This window comes from Ranitomeya variabilis, chromosome 4 (genome assembly GCF_051348905.1).
Source record: "Ranitomeya variabilis isolate aRanVar5 chromosome 4, aRanVar5.hap1, whole genome shotgun sequence".
Lineage (NCBI taxonomy): Eukaryota > Metazoa > Chordata > Amphibia > Anura > Dendrobatidae > Ranitomeya > Ranitomeya variabilis.
The window spans coordinates 765,028,802-765,045,131 of NC_135235.1; the positions used below are offsets into that span (position 1 = coordinate 765,028,802).

General features: G+C 48.4%; 2 protein-coding genes across 2 annotated transcripts in view; both read right to left on the bottom strand.

Annotated features, from left to right (window-relative positions):
* The window catches only part of LOC143766870 (uncharacterized), a 512,717-nt gene that overhangs the window by 218,406 nt on the left and 277,981 nt on the right, over positions 1-16,330 (bottom strand). The window lies entirely within an intron of this gene.
* On the bottom strand, positions 100-12,723 carry LOC143767121 (oocyte zinc finger protein XlCOF29-like). The gene is made up of 3 exons (XM_077255144.1): positions 12,610-12,723; positions 452-586; positions 100-324 (listed from the first exon to the last, which is right to left on the bottom strand). Exons 2-3 carry the CDS (start codon positions 527-529, stop codon positions 100-102), a joined length of 303 nt encoding a protein of 100 aa, XP_077111259.1. The 5' UTR covers positions 530-586; positions 12,610-12,723.

Below are 16,330 nucleotides of genomic sequence, written 5' to 3' on the forward strand. Positions count from 1 at the left end.
TACTCCCACTCCTCCATGGAGAAATAGACAGCGACATCCTGACACCTTATAGGAACCTGACACGACACATACAATGATACAGTCATCCCCCCGATCCCTTCATAGTGTTACTGTATAATGTCCCAGCATTCCCAGCAGTGTCACCTCTGCAGTCAGCAGCTCAATCATCTTGTAGGCGAGTTCTAGGATCTTCTGGTCATTGATGTCCTCATGGATCAGGGGGTGAGGTGGAGGCCCAGGGATTGGGCTCAGGGGTCTTCCACATCCCTCAGACACAGGGTCCTGACAGCGATCACTAGAGGTCTTCTTCACCACTGTGTAATCCTGGTAATGGACAGACACATTAATAAATCTCACTACAGACATTTCCAGTCCTCACCTCTCCAGTTCTGTCCATCTGTTATTCCCATAGATAAGAATGATGTAATGTGACGTCATCAGAATCTCTCACCTCTCCAGTAAGCTGGAAGAGGATCTCTAGGGTGAGGTGTAATATCCTCTCCACCATCTTGTCTCTGTCCATATCCATCTTTGATGGGTAAATCAGGAAAATTCTCTTCTATAGAAGATCCGATATTTTAGAGACCTGAATGAAAAGATAAGCCGATGTAACATCATAAGAATCCTGTGTAATAATACAATTACTGGAGGTAATAAGGGAAACATATGCGGAGATTTATTATTTTACAATATTTAGTTTCCTTCTTTACATCTACTAATAAAACCTATATATTTAGGCCACAGACAACAAGCAGTTTCTCCCTCGGAGTCGGCAGCTGAATACGTTTCTCATAGACTCATCTTCCATAACGCTAATTCTCGTCTCATTTACCGACCCTGGAATCGGCATTAGCAATAATGCAGGAGATATTCATTACACGCGACATGAGAAATAACTACTTCATGATGAGGACGACATCTTCATCTTCTACTACAGCTCTTGACCGCGTATGCCGAGTACGGTTTTTCCTTCGGGTGTAATCCTAAATACCGCCAAACCCTGATCTACTGTCCCAACCCATTCCTTAAATAAAAACACAACCATTTATATTCTTTTGGATATTTTGGCCACAGCGGCCAACTTTTATTAACAAAAATAACAAACAGTAATACAATCAGTATATATATAAATTCGAGGGGAGGGTTCTTGGAGCTAAAAGATCTGGCAAAACCCCAAAAAGAAGATCGACCACCATATTACCCTCAGCCGTACATCACCAGCTCGCGGGCACCGTACATCCCGTTCCGGGAAGAGAAAAACCACCAACAGCTCCCAGGGTAAAAACCCCGTCCAGAGCCCATACCAAAATGCCAGATCAAACCCCACACTGTGAAGGAACAAATTATGAAAGGTTCTCCATTTTGTGCTAGATTCTCCATTTTGTGCTTTTCGACTCCATTTTCTTGTTGCTTAAAGATAAATTCTGTTATTTAATTAGGTAAAGTTTACAGCTGCCATGAAGTAATTTTATCTTGTTGTTCACAAGCCTGGTATGCAACTAGGCTATGGTTCATAATTGGTATAAAGACCTTGAGTCTTCTGACTCGAGCCAGATAATAGATTCGGGGGTGTATCACTATACAAGACTGAAGCATCTGTTAGAAAAACACATACTATGCCAAAAAGACATGACCATATCTGTAGTTTCCATTTTTCCTGTATCCTCATGGGTTAAGTTTTTTCTGTATTCTTATAGGTTAAGAACTGTGAGCGTGTTCTTATGCTGATTGGTTGAAGTATAGTTTCTATGACTATGAAAACTCATACACAATAAACGGGGGCCAGAGATCTGCTCGATCCCCCATACAGAGACACACGTCTCCGTCTGGTCATTTTCAGTTGCCGGCAACGCCCTGTAGATTAATTTGGAAATCACTGAGTTAACCGTGAAGGATCAATTTAGATCCTCCCTCAACAACACCATTTTAAATTGCCTGTAATTATTTTCCAATTCCTTCCCCCTACCAATCAGCGTCAACTCCAAGAACCCCCACCCCCCACCACACACAAACAGCCCTGACCACCTCAGGCTCGTGAGTGCCCCAACGCCACCAACGCCCTTTCCACCCCTTCTTGTAATGCCAAAGTCCACAAATCAATTCCAGTCGCATTTAAGTGAACTCCGTCCTCCAACCAGTAATTACAAACCCCCGATTCCAATTCAAAATGCCTGACGCTAATACCCCCATTTCTGGAAATGAAACCTGATACTGCCCTGTTTAACTTTACCCTAGCTCTGTTAATACCCTTCAAAGATCTAGCTACCCTCCACCGCTTCCTAGGCACAATGTCCGACCACACGATCAACACACCCGGAAACGATACCCGCAACCTCAAAAAAAAAAATCGAACCGTATGTCTCTGATTAATTCTCTGACCGGCCGTACCCCCAAATCATTCCCCCAAAATGCACAATCAAAATGTCAGGCTGTCTATCCAAACAAACAGCGCTGGAAAATTCAGAAAGGGCCCTACTCCAAACCATCCCCCTAAATCCCAACCAACGAATGACCACTTGCTGCCTACTAAAACCCAGTTGCCTACCGTCCTGTTATGGTCCTGGTGGTTAGGACCTGATAGGTAAACCAGAAATAAGGACAAGCTCTGGGAATGTGGGAACTTTATTGACCGCAATCCTGATCCTATCAAAACACACTATAGGCAGCCGTGGAGCGTTCCTAACTCTCCCTAGACGCCTCTTCACAGCCTGAGAGCTAGCTTCCCCTAGAGAGAAACAAAGCCTCACTTGCCTCAGAGAAATTTCCCCCAAACTTTAGACAGCCCCCCACAAATAATAACGGTGAGTTAAGGGGAAAACACAAACATAGAAATGAAAACAGGTTTTAGCAAATGAGGCCCGCTAGTAACTAAATAGTCAGAAGATAGCAAGGAATCTGTGCAGTCAGTATAAAATACTACAAAAATTATCCACGCAGAGAGTACAAAAAGACCCCCACACCGACTCACGATGTGAGGGGCGCAACTCTGCACCCCAGAGGTTCCAGCTAGCAAGAAAATAGCATATAAGCAAGCTGGACTGAACTCATCATATACTGAGAAACATTTTCAAAAAGCAATGAGCAAAAATGAACCAGCATGAACTTAGCTTCTCCTGGAGGAGACAGGTCACAAGGGAAGTCCAGAGAGATCCGAACCAGTACTGAATACAACGACAGCTGGCAACAAGTAAAGGTCCAGGTGGAGTTAAATAGGCAGCCAGAATAGCAGAAAAGAAGGCAGCTGGAGACATCTACAGACCAGCCGTATCACTCAAAGCCACCAGGGGGAGCCCATGAACAGAACTCACAAAGTACCACTCATGACCACAGGAGGGAGCCCGAGAACGGAATTCACAACACCGTCCGGCCTGACATCGGCACGCAGCGCCCCCAATGCATGAACGAATGTCCGAAGATCCAGGCTAAATAGGGGAAACCACCTGCAACAAGATACACGAAGAAACACTCAAATTCTAATAGAATATCATAACACGCCACCTAAAAATTAATGACGAACATAACGTAAATAGCGATCTGAAGTCCACCTGCTAATTCTCCGTATGTCCTCCGCGCCCAAACCCAAACTATCAGCCTCCGATGCAGCCCCGATCCTAAAGGAATGCGACCCAAACAAATCCGGGGAAAGGCCCAACTCCTGCAAACCCCTTTTCAATACCGCAATAAACTGAAAACGAGACAGAAATGACCCCTCCGCGTGACACAACAAAGGGCCTGCTCTGCCTGACCACAATCGCCAATATGCTTTCAGACATCCTCTAGGGCACATCAATGACCCGTTAACCCTCCCCAACACCACGCGTTGTCCTCTCCTAAACTGGTCAGTCTTCGAACGCCGAATCCAAAAAACGATACCCCCTGTCCAAAAATCCACATCCTCTGCCAAAAAAACCCCTGCCCTGTCCCTGGAGCTTGACTGTTATGACCCCAATGGCGAGGGTCTCAGAGGAACAAGTAAGTCTGCGAAGTACAAAAATCCAGCTCATAGGGCAGTGGTAACTGGGTTGACCATATATCTACTCCTAACGCCAACACTAGAAGTAGCCGGGGAACATGCCTACGTTGGTCGCTAGATGTCTCGCGCCAGCCGGAGGACTAACTACCCCTAGAAGAGGAAAACAAAGACCTCTCTTGCCTCCAGAGAATAGACCCCAAAAGTTGGATACAAGCCCCCACAAATAATAACGGTGAGGTAAGAGGAAATGACAAACACAGAGATGAACTAGGTTTAGCAAAGAGAGGCCCACTTACTAATAGCAGAATGTAGTAAGATAACTTATATGGTCAACAAAAACCCTATCAAAAATCCACACTGGAAATTCAAGAACCCCCGAACCGTCTAACGGCCCGGGGGGAGAACTCCAGCCTCCCTAGAGCTTCCAGCAAGGTTAGGATACAGATTATGTACAAGCTGGACAAAAATGCAAACAAAAACAAATAGCAAAAAGCAAGAAAGCAGACTTAGCTTAATCTAGCAGGAACCAGGATCAGTAGACAAGAGCACAACAGATTAGCTCTGATTACAACGTTGCCAGGCATTGAACTGAAGGTCCAGGGAGCTTATATAGCAACACCCCTGACCTAACGACCCAGGTGAGCATACAAGGAATGGCAGACATTCCCAAAGTCAAATCACTAGTAACCACTAGAGGGAGCCAAAAAGGTAAATTCACAACAGTACCCCCCCCTTAGTGAGGGGTCACCGAACCCTCACCAAGACCACCAGGGCGATCAGGATGAGCGGTGTGAAAGGCACGAACCAAATCGGCCGCATGCACATCAGAGGCGACCACCCAGGAATTATCCTCCTGACCATAGCCCTTCCACTTGACCAGGTACTGAAGCCTCCGCCTGGAGAGACGAGAATCTAAGATCTTCTCCACCACGTACTCCAACTCGCCCTCAACCAACACCGGAGCAGGAGGCTCAGCAGAAGGGACCACAGGCACAACGTACCGCCGCAACAAGGACCTATGAAATACGTTGTGAATGGCAAACGACACCGGAAGATCCAAGCGAAAGGATACAGGATTAAGGATTTCCAATATCTTGTAAGGACCAATGAAGCGAGGCTTAAATTTGGGAGAGGAGACCTTCATAGGAACAAATCGAGAAGACAGCCATACCAAATCCCCAACGCGAAGTCGGGGACCCACACCGCGGCGGCGGTTGGCAAAACGCTGAGCCTTCTCCTGTGACAACTTCAAGTTGTCCACCACATGACTCCAGATCCGCTGCAACCTATCCACCACAGAATCCACCCCAGGACAGTCAGAAGGCTCCACATGTCCCGAGGAAAAACGAGGATGGAAACCAGAGTTGCAGAAAAATGGCGAAACCAAGGTGGCGGAACTAGCCCGATTATTAAGGGCAAATTCAGCCAACGGCAAGAAGGTCACCCAATCATCCTGATCAGAAGAGACAAAACACCTCAAATAAGCCTCCAGAGTCTGATTAGTTTGCTCCGTTTGTCCGTTAGTCTGGGGATGAAAAGCGGACGAAAACGACAAATCAATGCCCATCCTACCACAAAAGGATCGCCAGAACCTGGAAACAAACTGGGATCCTCTGTCCGACACAATATTCTCAGGAATGCCGTGCAAACGAACCACGTTCTGGAAGAACACAGGAACCAGATCAGAAGAGGAGGGCAGCTTAGGCAAAGGAACCAAATGGACCATCTTGGAGAAACGATCACATATCACCCAGATGACAGACATGCCCTGAGACACCGGAAGATCAGAAATGAAATCCATAGAGATGTGTGTCCAAGGTCTCTTCGGGACAGGCAAGGGCAAGAGCAACCCGCTGGCACGAGAACAGCAAGGCTTAGCTCGAGCACAAGTTCCACAGGACTGCACAAATGACCGCACATCCCTTGACAAGGAAGGCCACCAAAAGGACCTGGCCACCAGATCTCTGGTGCCAAAAATTCCCGGGTGCCCTGCCAACACTGAGGAATGAACCTCGGAAATGACTCTGCTGGTCCATTTAGCAGGCACAAACAATCTGTCAGATGGACAAGAGTCAGGCCTACCAGCCTGAAATCTCTACAACACACGCCGCAGATCAGGAGAAATAGCTGACAAGATAACTCCTTCCTTAAGAATACCCACAGGCTCAGCGACTCCAGGAGCATCAGGCACAAAGCTCCTAGACAGAGCATCGGCCTTCACATTCTTAGAACCTGGTAAATACGAGACCACAAAGTCAAAACGGGAGAAAAACAATGACCAGCGGGCCTGTCTAGGATTCAGGCGTTTAGCAGACTCGAGATACATCAGATTTTTGTGATCAGTCAAGACCACCACACGATGCTTAGCACCCTCGAGCCAATGACGCCACTCCTCAAATGCCCACTTCATGGCCAACAACTCCCGATTGCCCACATCATAATTTCGCTCTGCCGGCGAAAACTTCCTGGAGAAAAAGGCACAAGGTCTCATAGTAGAGCAACCAGGGCCTCTCTGCGACAAAACGGCCCCTGCCCCAATCTCCGAAGCATCCACCTCCACCTGAAAGGGAAGTGAGGTGTCAGGTTGGCACAAAACAGGCGCCGAAGTAAACCGGCGTTTCAACACCTGGAAAGCCTCCACGGCAGCAGGAGCCCAGTTAGCTACATCAGAGCCTTTCTTGGTCATATCCGTCAATGGTTTAACAACGCTAGAAAAATTTGCGATAAAACGACGGTAGAAGTTAGCAAAACCCAAGAACTTCTGAAGACTCTTAACTGACGAGGGTTGAGTCCAATCATGAATAGCTCGGACCTTGACTGGGTCCATCTCCACAGCAGAAGGGGAAAAAATTAACCCCAAAAAGGGAACCCTCTGTACACCAAAGAGACACTTTGAGCCTTTAACAAACAAAGAATTTTCACGCAAAATCTTAAAAACCATCCTGACCTGCTCCACATGCGAGTCCCAATCATCAGAAAAAAACAGAATATCATCCAGATAAACAATCAAAAATTTATCCAGATACTTCCGGAAAATGTCATGCATGAAGGACTGAAAAACTGAAGGTGCATTAGAGAGCCCAAATGGCATCACCAAGTACTCAAAATGACCTTCGGGCGTATTGAATGCGGTTTTCCATTCATCGCCTTGCTTAATGCGCACAAGGTTGTACGCACCACGAAGGTCTATCTTGGTGAACCACTTGGCACCTTTAATCCGGGCAAACAAGTCTGACAACAGCGGCAAAGGATACTGAAATTTGACAGTGATCTTGTTTAAAAGCCGATAGTCAATACAAGGCCTCAAAGATCCGTCCTTTTTGGCCACAAAAAAGAATCCCGCACCAAGAGGGGAAGAAAAAGGACGGATATGCCCCTTCTCAAGAGACTCCTTGATATATGAACGCATCGCGGTATGTTCAGGTACCGACAAATTAAACAGTCTCCCCTTAGGAAACTTACTGCCAGGAATCAAATCTATTGCACAGTCACATTCCCTATGAGGAGGCAGTGCACTGGACTTAGACTCGCTGAAGACATCCTGATAATCAGACAAATACGCCGGAACTTCCGAAGGCGTAGAAGAAGCAATAGGCAAGGGCAGGGAATCTCCATGAATTCCATGGCAGCCCCAACTTGACACCGACATTGCCTTCCAGTCCAAGACTGGATTATGGGTCTGTAACCATGGCAAACCCAAAACAACCAAATCATGCATCTTATGCAGAACAAGAAAACGTATCACCTCCCGATGTTCGGGAGTCATGCACATGGTAACCTGTGTCCAAAACTGCGGTTTATTTTTTGCCAAAGGCGTAGCATCAATACCCCTAAGAGGGATAGGATTTTCTAATGGCTCCAGAACAAAACCGCAGCGCTTGGCAAATGACAGATCCATCAGACTCAGGGCAGCACCTGAGTCTACAAACGCCATGACAGGATACGATGACAGTGAGCAAATCAAAGTTACAGATAGAATAAATTTAGGTTGCAAATTACCAATGGCGACAGGACTAACAACCCTAGTAAGACGTTTAGAGCATGCTGAGATAACATGTGTAGAATCACCACAGTAGTAACACAAGCCATTCTGGCGTCTATGAATTTTCCGCTCATTTCTAGTCAGGATTCTATCACATTGCATTAAATCAGGTGCCTGTTCAGACAACACCATGAGGGAATTTGCGGTTTTGCGCTCCCGCAACCGCCGGTCGATTTGAATTGCCAGGGCCATGGAATCATTCAGACCTGTGGGAATGGGAAAACCCACCATCACATTCTTAATGGCTTCAGAAAGGCCATTTCTGAAATTTGCAGCCAATGCACACTCGTTCCACTGGGTCAGCACGGACCATTTCCGAAATTTTTGGCAATACACTTCAGCCTCGTCCTGGCCCTGAGACATAGCCAGCAAGGCTTTTTCTGCCTGAATCTCAAGATTGGGCTCCTCATAAAGCAAACCGAGCGCCAGAAAAAACGCATCAATATCAGCCAATGCCGGATCTCCTGGCGCCAGCGAGAAGGCCCAATCCTGAGGGTCGCCCCGTAAAAAAGAAATAACAATTTTCACTTGCTGAGCGGAGTCTCCAGATGAACAGGGTCTCAGGGACAAAAACAATTTACAATTATTCCTGAAATTTCTAAATTTAAATCGGTCTCCGGAAAACAGTTCAGGAATCGGTATCTTAGGTTCTGACATAGGATTTCTAATAACATAATCTTGTATGCCCTGCACACGAGCAGTAAGCTGGTCCACACCTGTAATCAAGGTCTGGACATTCATGTCTGCAGCAAACACAAGCCACTCAGAGGTAAAGGGGAAAAGAAAAAAAAAATAATGAGAAAGAAAAAAAAAAAAAAACTCAGAATTTTCTTTCTTATAATCCCGCTTCTGCAATGCATTTAACATTTAATACTGGCCTGGCAAACTGTTATGACCCCAATGGCGAGGGTCTCAGAGGAACAAGTAAGTCTGCGAAGTACAAAAATCCAGCTCATAGGGCAGTGGTAACTGGGTTGACCATATATCTACTCCTAACGCCAACACTAGAAGTAGCCGGGGAACATGCCTACGTTGGTCGCTAGATGTCTCGCGCCAGCCGGAGGACTAACTACCCCTAGAAGAGGAAAACAAAGACCTCTCTTGCCTCCAGAGAATAGACCCCAAAAGTTGGATACAAGCCCCCCACAAATAATAACGGTGAGGTAAGAGGAAATGACAAACACAGAGATGAACTAGGTTTAGCAAAGAGAGGCCCACTTACTAATAGCAGAATGTAGTAAGATAACTTATATGGTCAACAAAAACCCTATCAAAAATCCACACTGGAAATTCAAGAACCCCCGAACCGTCTAACGGCCCGGGAGGAGAACTCCAGCCTCCCTAGAGCTTCCAGCAAGGTTAGGATACAGATTATGTACAAGCTGGACAAAAATGCAAACAAAAACAAATAGCAAAAAGCAAGAAAGCAGACTTAGCTTAATCTAGCAGGAACCAGGATCAGTAGACAAGAGCACAACAGATTAGCTCTGATTACAACGTTGCCAGGCATTGAACTGAAGGTCCAGGGAGCTTATATAGCAACACCCCTGACCTAACGACCCAGGTGAGCATACAAGGAATGGCAGACATTCCCAGAGTCAAATCACTAGTAACCACTAGAGGGAGCCAATAAGGTAAATTCACAACACTTGACACAAGCTCACCAACACGCATTGCCCCAAAAAATGCTAAAGAAAAAGCAAGTCGAAACAACGCCGACTCAAAATTAGAACAAATAGTCTCCAAAAATCCGCCCAAACGTTCCAAAAGGCTGAAAGAAATGGGACGGCGCCGATCAAGCGTCTGATTACCTCTCCTAAACCCCCTTAGTGCCTGTCTAACCAAAAAATGTTTTGTAGCGTCAGCCAACCCCTGCAACTTAAAAGCAAAAGCCAGTCCAGCAACGAATTTATTCACTTTAGAAATCGACCAACCTACCTCGGCCGCATTGCCAATTAAAAATAAAACCGCCAACATCGTATCTTCTTCAAACACCAAATTGCCCCAACAAGACACCCAACTTTGCCATACCCGCCACGAGGCTTCGTATGATGACCAGGTTTGGCTTGCAACAGACTCTTGAATCAACAGTCCCGCTCGTCCATAATCACGTTCCATAGATGCAAATGGTATTCCTCTCCCGAAATCTCCGCGTCCGGCGCTAATTCCCAAAAACGCTGCCACTGAAAACGAGATAACGCAACCACAATTGAATTTTGGACACCTGGCACATGAACCGCCGAAATACAAGCATTCAGCTCCAAGCACCTGAAAACCAGCTCCCTCACCAACTTAATCACACCGGGGTACGAGGCCGATAAACTGTTAATCACCGGCAAGACGCTCATATTGTCGCAATAAAAACGAACCCTCCTGTTAGCTAACATTCCCCCCCAAATAGAAACCGCCACGACAATAGGAAACAATTCTAGCAAAGCCAGGTTTCTCGTAAGGCCCAACTCCCTCCAATGGTCCGGCCAACGTCCCGCACACCACCGTCCCTTGCAATAGGCCCCGAAACCAGCCGCACCAGCTGCTTCCGTGTATATCTCGCAGTCAAAATTGGTTAAAACCTCCTATTGAATCAATGACCGCCCATTGTAATTGTTCAAAAAACGCTGCCACACTAGCAAATCCTCCCTGTGCTCCTTGTTCAAACGAATAAAATGGTGAGGCGCCTTCCCCCCGCCGTCGCGACAAAATATCCTACCCATGGGTATGATTCTGCACGCGAAATTCAACCTACCCAACAAAGACTGCAACTCTTTCAAAGTCAGCTTCCGCATCCTCCTAGCTCTATCCACCTCTTGTTGCAGGAGGGCCAGCTTGTCTTCTGGCAACCGACACTCCATTCTCTCGGAATCAATTAGAATGCCCAGAAAACTCAAAACGGTACTGGGACCTTCTGTCTTTTCCGCCGCTAACGGAACCCCAAAACGCTCAGCAACCCAAAACATAGCCGTTAACGCATACCGGCACACTGCTGAATCAGGGGGACCAATAAACAAAAAAACCATCCAAATAATGAATAACTGACTGAACTCCCGCAACTTCCCTAACCACCCACTCCAAGAAAGTACTGAACGTCTCGAACAAGGAACAAGAAATTGCGCAACCCACTGGCAAACATCTATCCAAATAGTAACCACCATTCCAAAAACAACCTAACAACGGAACACTGTCCGGGTGCACCGGAAGCAAACGGAAGGCGGATTCAATATCCGTCTTCGCCAACAAAGCCCCGGGGCCGTGTCTCCTCACCCACTGTACCGCCACATCAAACGATGTATATTCAACACAGCACAACTCTTGGGCGATGCCATCGTTCACCGACCGGCCTTTTGGATATGACAAATGCTGAATCAACCGAAATTTATTCTGCTCTATTTTAGGCACTACCCCCAAAGGGGAAACAACCATACCTTCCTTCGGCGGATGCAAAAACGGACCTGCCATCCTACCCAGCTCCACTTCTTTTTTGAGCTTAACATCAACCACCTCGGCATGCAACATTGCCGACCGCAATTGCGCTGGGGGTGCCTGCCGCAGGTGGAGGATCCGTACTCCTCACTGCCGCCCCTGCCAGTCCCTGCTGCGTTCCTCTTCGTGCTGCTGCTGACCGCCCCGGGCGCCGGGGACCAGCTGGAATCCAGGGAGGCGCTAGCTGCGCGCTGCCTGGCTTGTACTGGCCGCACTTCCGGTCCGGCACTCACAGCAGCAGCGGTGTCCTGTGCTTGGCGCCGGGCGCATGCAGGCCGGGCGAGTGGATTCCTGCCGGAGCGTGAGCGGCTGGAGTGGGCAGCGCCGTTGGATTCACCGCCCGCAGGGTCCCTGGAGGGGCTCCGGAACCTGCGCCTGCCACGCGCCGCAACTTCGGGGGAAAGTCTTTCTGGGGGCCTGGTCCTCCTGCCCCTTGTGCTCACTCCGGATCGCTCTACATCTCCTAGGATCGAGGACAGCTGGGCTTCAAGCCAACCTATCCTCCTAGACCGAGCCACCTCCTGCAGCCGAGACATCAGTGATTCTGCTGACTCCATCAGGTACGTCTGCTTCACTCTGGAATATGGGATGAAATGGCGGTTTTCCCGCACTTTTCCTCCCAAATCCCCCCTCCTTATAGCTCCTCCCCCGCTGCAATCCTCCTATCACAACTCCATGGCATTATTCAAAAACCTCAAGGCCAAATGCAGTCATGGGGGGCCTCCGTCTAGCTGCGCCCTACTCCTGCCCCCGTCTAGAAACAGATTTGGCCAGAGTCGGTCACTGACTCCATCACCACCAGCCGTCTATATGAAGGTTTCCCGTCTTCCCCGCACTGTAATCTTCTATCACGTTAGATCTCAGGTCTGATTCACACACAGAAGTTTGTTTATAGCCTAGGAAAGGGGGTAATACACATGGAGCTTCCCTGGCTAGTAATATCAGCTCACAACTGTATACTTAGCCTTTAGTGGCTATTAACATGGGGGACTCCTCTAAAAAAGTGACGTAGTTTGCCCCTATATTTAATAACCAGCAAAGGCTATGCGACAGTTGCGGGTGTCACCACCTCGCGGCCCGGGGCACCTACTTTCTCTTCCCCACCTGTTCTTACCTCCTCCGTTCCTGTCCTGAGCCAGCAGGGTCACGCTCCGGTCGTCCGCCGGCGCTCCGGGGTCCATCCCTGCAGACATGCTGCCCGGGTCTTTGCTCCCATGTCTGCTGCACTTCCTCGTTCCTCTCCCTCTCCTAGGGAGTGCATAGGGGGCGGGCAGGCCAGCTCTCTGGCTTCTTAAAGGGCCAGCCCGTTCCTACTCACTGCCCCTCCTCCCGGCCTATCACCTGCAGGCTGGAGGGATAAAAGGATCTCAGTCACTCCTGGACTCCGCCTGGGCAACTTCTATTATCCTGAAGTTGCTGCTCCAGGTCTGGTCCTGCTATGCTTACCAATCCAGTTTGCCTGCCTTACTCTGTGTTCCTTTTTCCCTAGGATCGTGTCTGGCCTTCTCGGCATCCTGAGTCCCGGATCCTGTACGGTTCCCTGCAGTCTTCAGCCTGCTTCCTAGTTCCACGTTCTGCCCTGTTTTTTCAGTTCATTTCTCCCCAGCCTCCTAGGTCGGTTTAACACAGGTGTCTGCTTCATCGGACCCTCTATTGGTGGTCAAGGGGAAATCCCTGTATAGGGGTCACTCCAAGCCTTGGACTCCTTAGAGGCACCCTGGTGTTGTGGTCCTGTGGCCCTCCTTTGGGGTGTCTCCCCTAGTATTTGTATTACTTTACAATAAAGCGTTTTACCCTGCTTTCTTGGTCTGGCTCTCCCTTCCTGGTATCAGCAACCGCTGTATTTGCGGTCCAGAGGGTCCACCCGATAGACCCATCTGTAGGGCGTGACAGCGGGTTGATATTAATAGCTTAGGAAGGGGCCATAGATACTGTGCCCCCAGGCTAAAAATATCAGCTTTCAGCCGCCTGGAAAAGGCACATCTCTACTTAGCCTCTCTCTTCTGTTATGACCCCGGTGGACAGGGTCTCAGAGGAACGTGTAAGTCTGCAAGATACAAAAATCCAGCTCATAGGGCTGTGGTAACTGGGTTGACCAAATAGCTACTCCTAACGCCAACACTAGAAGTAGCCGGGGATCATGCCTACGGTGATCGCTAGATGACTCGCGCCAGCCGGAGAATCTAACTACCCCTAGGAGAAGAAAACAAAGACCTCTCTTGCCTCCAGAGAAAGGGACCCCAAAGCAAGATACAAGCCCCCCACAAATAATAACGGTGAGGTAAGAGGAAATGACAAACACAGAAATGAACCAGGTTCAGCAAAGAGAGGCCAGCTTACTAATAGCAGAATAAAGCAAGATAACTTATCTGGTCAACAAAAACCCTATAAAAATCCACGCTGGAGATTCAAGAACCCCCGAACCGTCTAACGGTCCGGGGGGAGAACACCAGCCCCCTAGAGCTTCCAGCAAAGGTCAGGATACAGATAGGAACAAGCTGGACAAAAATACCAAACAAAACAAAAAGCAAAGAAGCAGACTTAGCTTGAAAAACAGGAACCAGGATCAGAGGACAAGAGCACAACAGATTAGCTCTGATTTCAACGATGCCAGGCATTGAACTGAAGGTCCAGGGAGCTTATATAGCAACGCCCCTGAACTAACGGCCCAGGTGAGGATATAGGAAAAGACAGACGCTCCAGAGTCAAATCACTAATGACCACTAGAGGGAGCAAAAAGCAAAATCACAACAGTACCCCCCCCTTAGTGAGGGGTCACCGAACCCTCACCACGACCACCAGGGCGATCAGGATGAGCGGCATGAAAGGCACGAACTAAATCGGCCGCATGAACATCAGAGGCGACCACCCAGGAATTATCTTCCTGACCATAGCCATTCCACTTGACCAGGTACTGAAGCCTCCGCCTGGAGATAAGAGAATCCAAGATCTTCTCCACCACGTACTCCAACTCGCCCTCAACCAACACCGGAGCAGGAGGCTCAGCAGAAGGAACCACAGGCACAACGTACCGCCGCAACAAGGACCTATGAAACACGTTGTGGATAGCAAACGACACAGGTAGATCCAGGCGAAAGGATACAGGATTAAGAATTTCCAATATCTTGTAAGGACCAATAAAACGAGGTTTAAATTTGGGAGAGGAAACCTTCATAGGAACAAAGCGGGAAGAAAGCCACACCAAATCCCCAACACGTAGTCGGGGACCCACACCGCGGCGGCGGTTGGCAAAGCGCTGAGCCCTCTCCTGTGACAACTTCAAGTTGTCCACCACAAGATTCCAGATCCGCTGCAACCTATCCACCACAGAATCCACCCCAGGGCAGTCAGAAGGTTCCACATGACCCGAAGAAAAACGAGGGTGGAAACCAGAGTTGCAGAAAAACGGCGAAACCAAGGTGGCGGAACTAGCCCGATTATTAAGGGCAAACTCAGCTAACGGCAAGAAGGTCACCCAATCGTCCTGATCAGCAGAGACAAAACACCTCAAATAAGCCTCCAAAGTCTGATTAGTTCGCTCCGTCTGTCCATTAGTCTGAGGATGGAAAGCAGACGAAAACGACAAGTCAATGCCCATCCTACTACAAAAGGATCGCCAGAATCTGGAAACGAACTGGGATCCTCTGTCTGACACAATATTCTCAGGGATGCCGTGCAAACGAACCACGTTCTGGAAAAACACAGGAACCAGATCGGAAGAGGAAGGCAGTTTAGGCAAAGGAACCAAATGGACCATCTTGGAGAAGCGATCACATATCACCCAGATAACAGACATGCCCTGAGACACCGGAAGATCAGAAATGAAATCCATGGAGATATGTGTCCAAGGTCTCTTAGGGACAGGCAAGGGCAAGAGCAACCCGCTGGCACGAGAACAGCAAGGCTTAGCTCGAGCACAAGTCCCACAGGACTGTACAAATGACCGCACATCCCTAGACAAGGAAGGCCACCAAAAGGATCTGGCCACCAGATCTCTGGTGCCAAAAATTCCTGGGTGACCTGCCAACACCGAGGAATGAACCTCGGAAATGACTCTGCTGGTCCACTTATCAGGCACAAACAGTCTGTCAGGTGGACAAGAATCAGGCCTATCAGCCTGAAATCTCTGCAACACACGTCGCAGATCAGGAGAAATAGCTGACAAGATAATACCATCCTTAAGAATACCAACAGGTTCAGCGACTCCAGGAGCATCAGACACAAAGCTCCTGGAGAGAGCATCGGCCTTCACATTCTTTGAACCTGGTAAATACGAGACAACAAAGTCAAAACGGGAGAAAAACAATGACCAGCGGGCCTGTCTAGGATTCAGGCGTTTAGCAGACTCGAGATACATCAGATTTTTGTGATCAGTCAAGACCACCACACGATGCTTAGCACCCTCGAGCCAATGACGCCACTCCTCAAATGCCCATTTCATGGCCAACAACTCCCGATTGCCCACATCATAATTTCGCTCCGCAGGCGAAAACTTCCTAGAGAAAAAGGCGCAAGGTCTCATAACAGAGCAACCAGGGCCTCTCTGCGACAAAACGGCCCCTGCTCCAATCTCTGAAGCATCCACCTCAACTTGAAAGGGAAGCGAGACATCAGGCTGGCACAAAACAGGCGCCGAAGTAAACCGACGTTTCAACTCCTGGAAAGCCTCCACGGCAGCAGGAGCCCAATTAACCACATCGGAGCCCTTCTTGGTCATATCCGTCAAAGGTTTCACAATGCTAGAAAAGTTAGCGATAAAACGACGGTAGAAGTTAGCGAAACCCAAGAACTTCTGAAGACTCTTAACTGACGAGGGCTGAGTCCAATCAAGAATA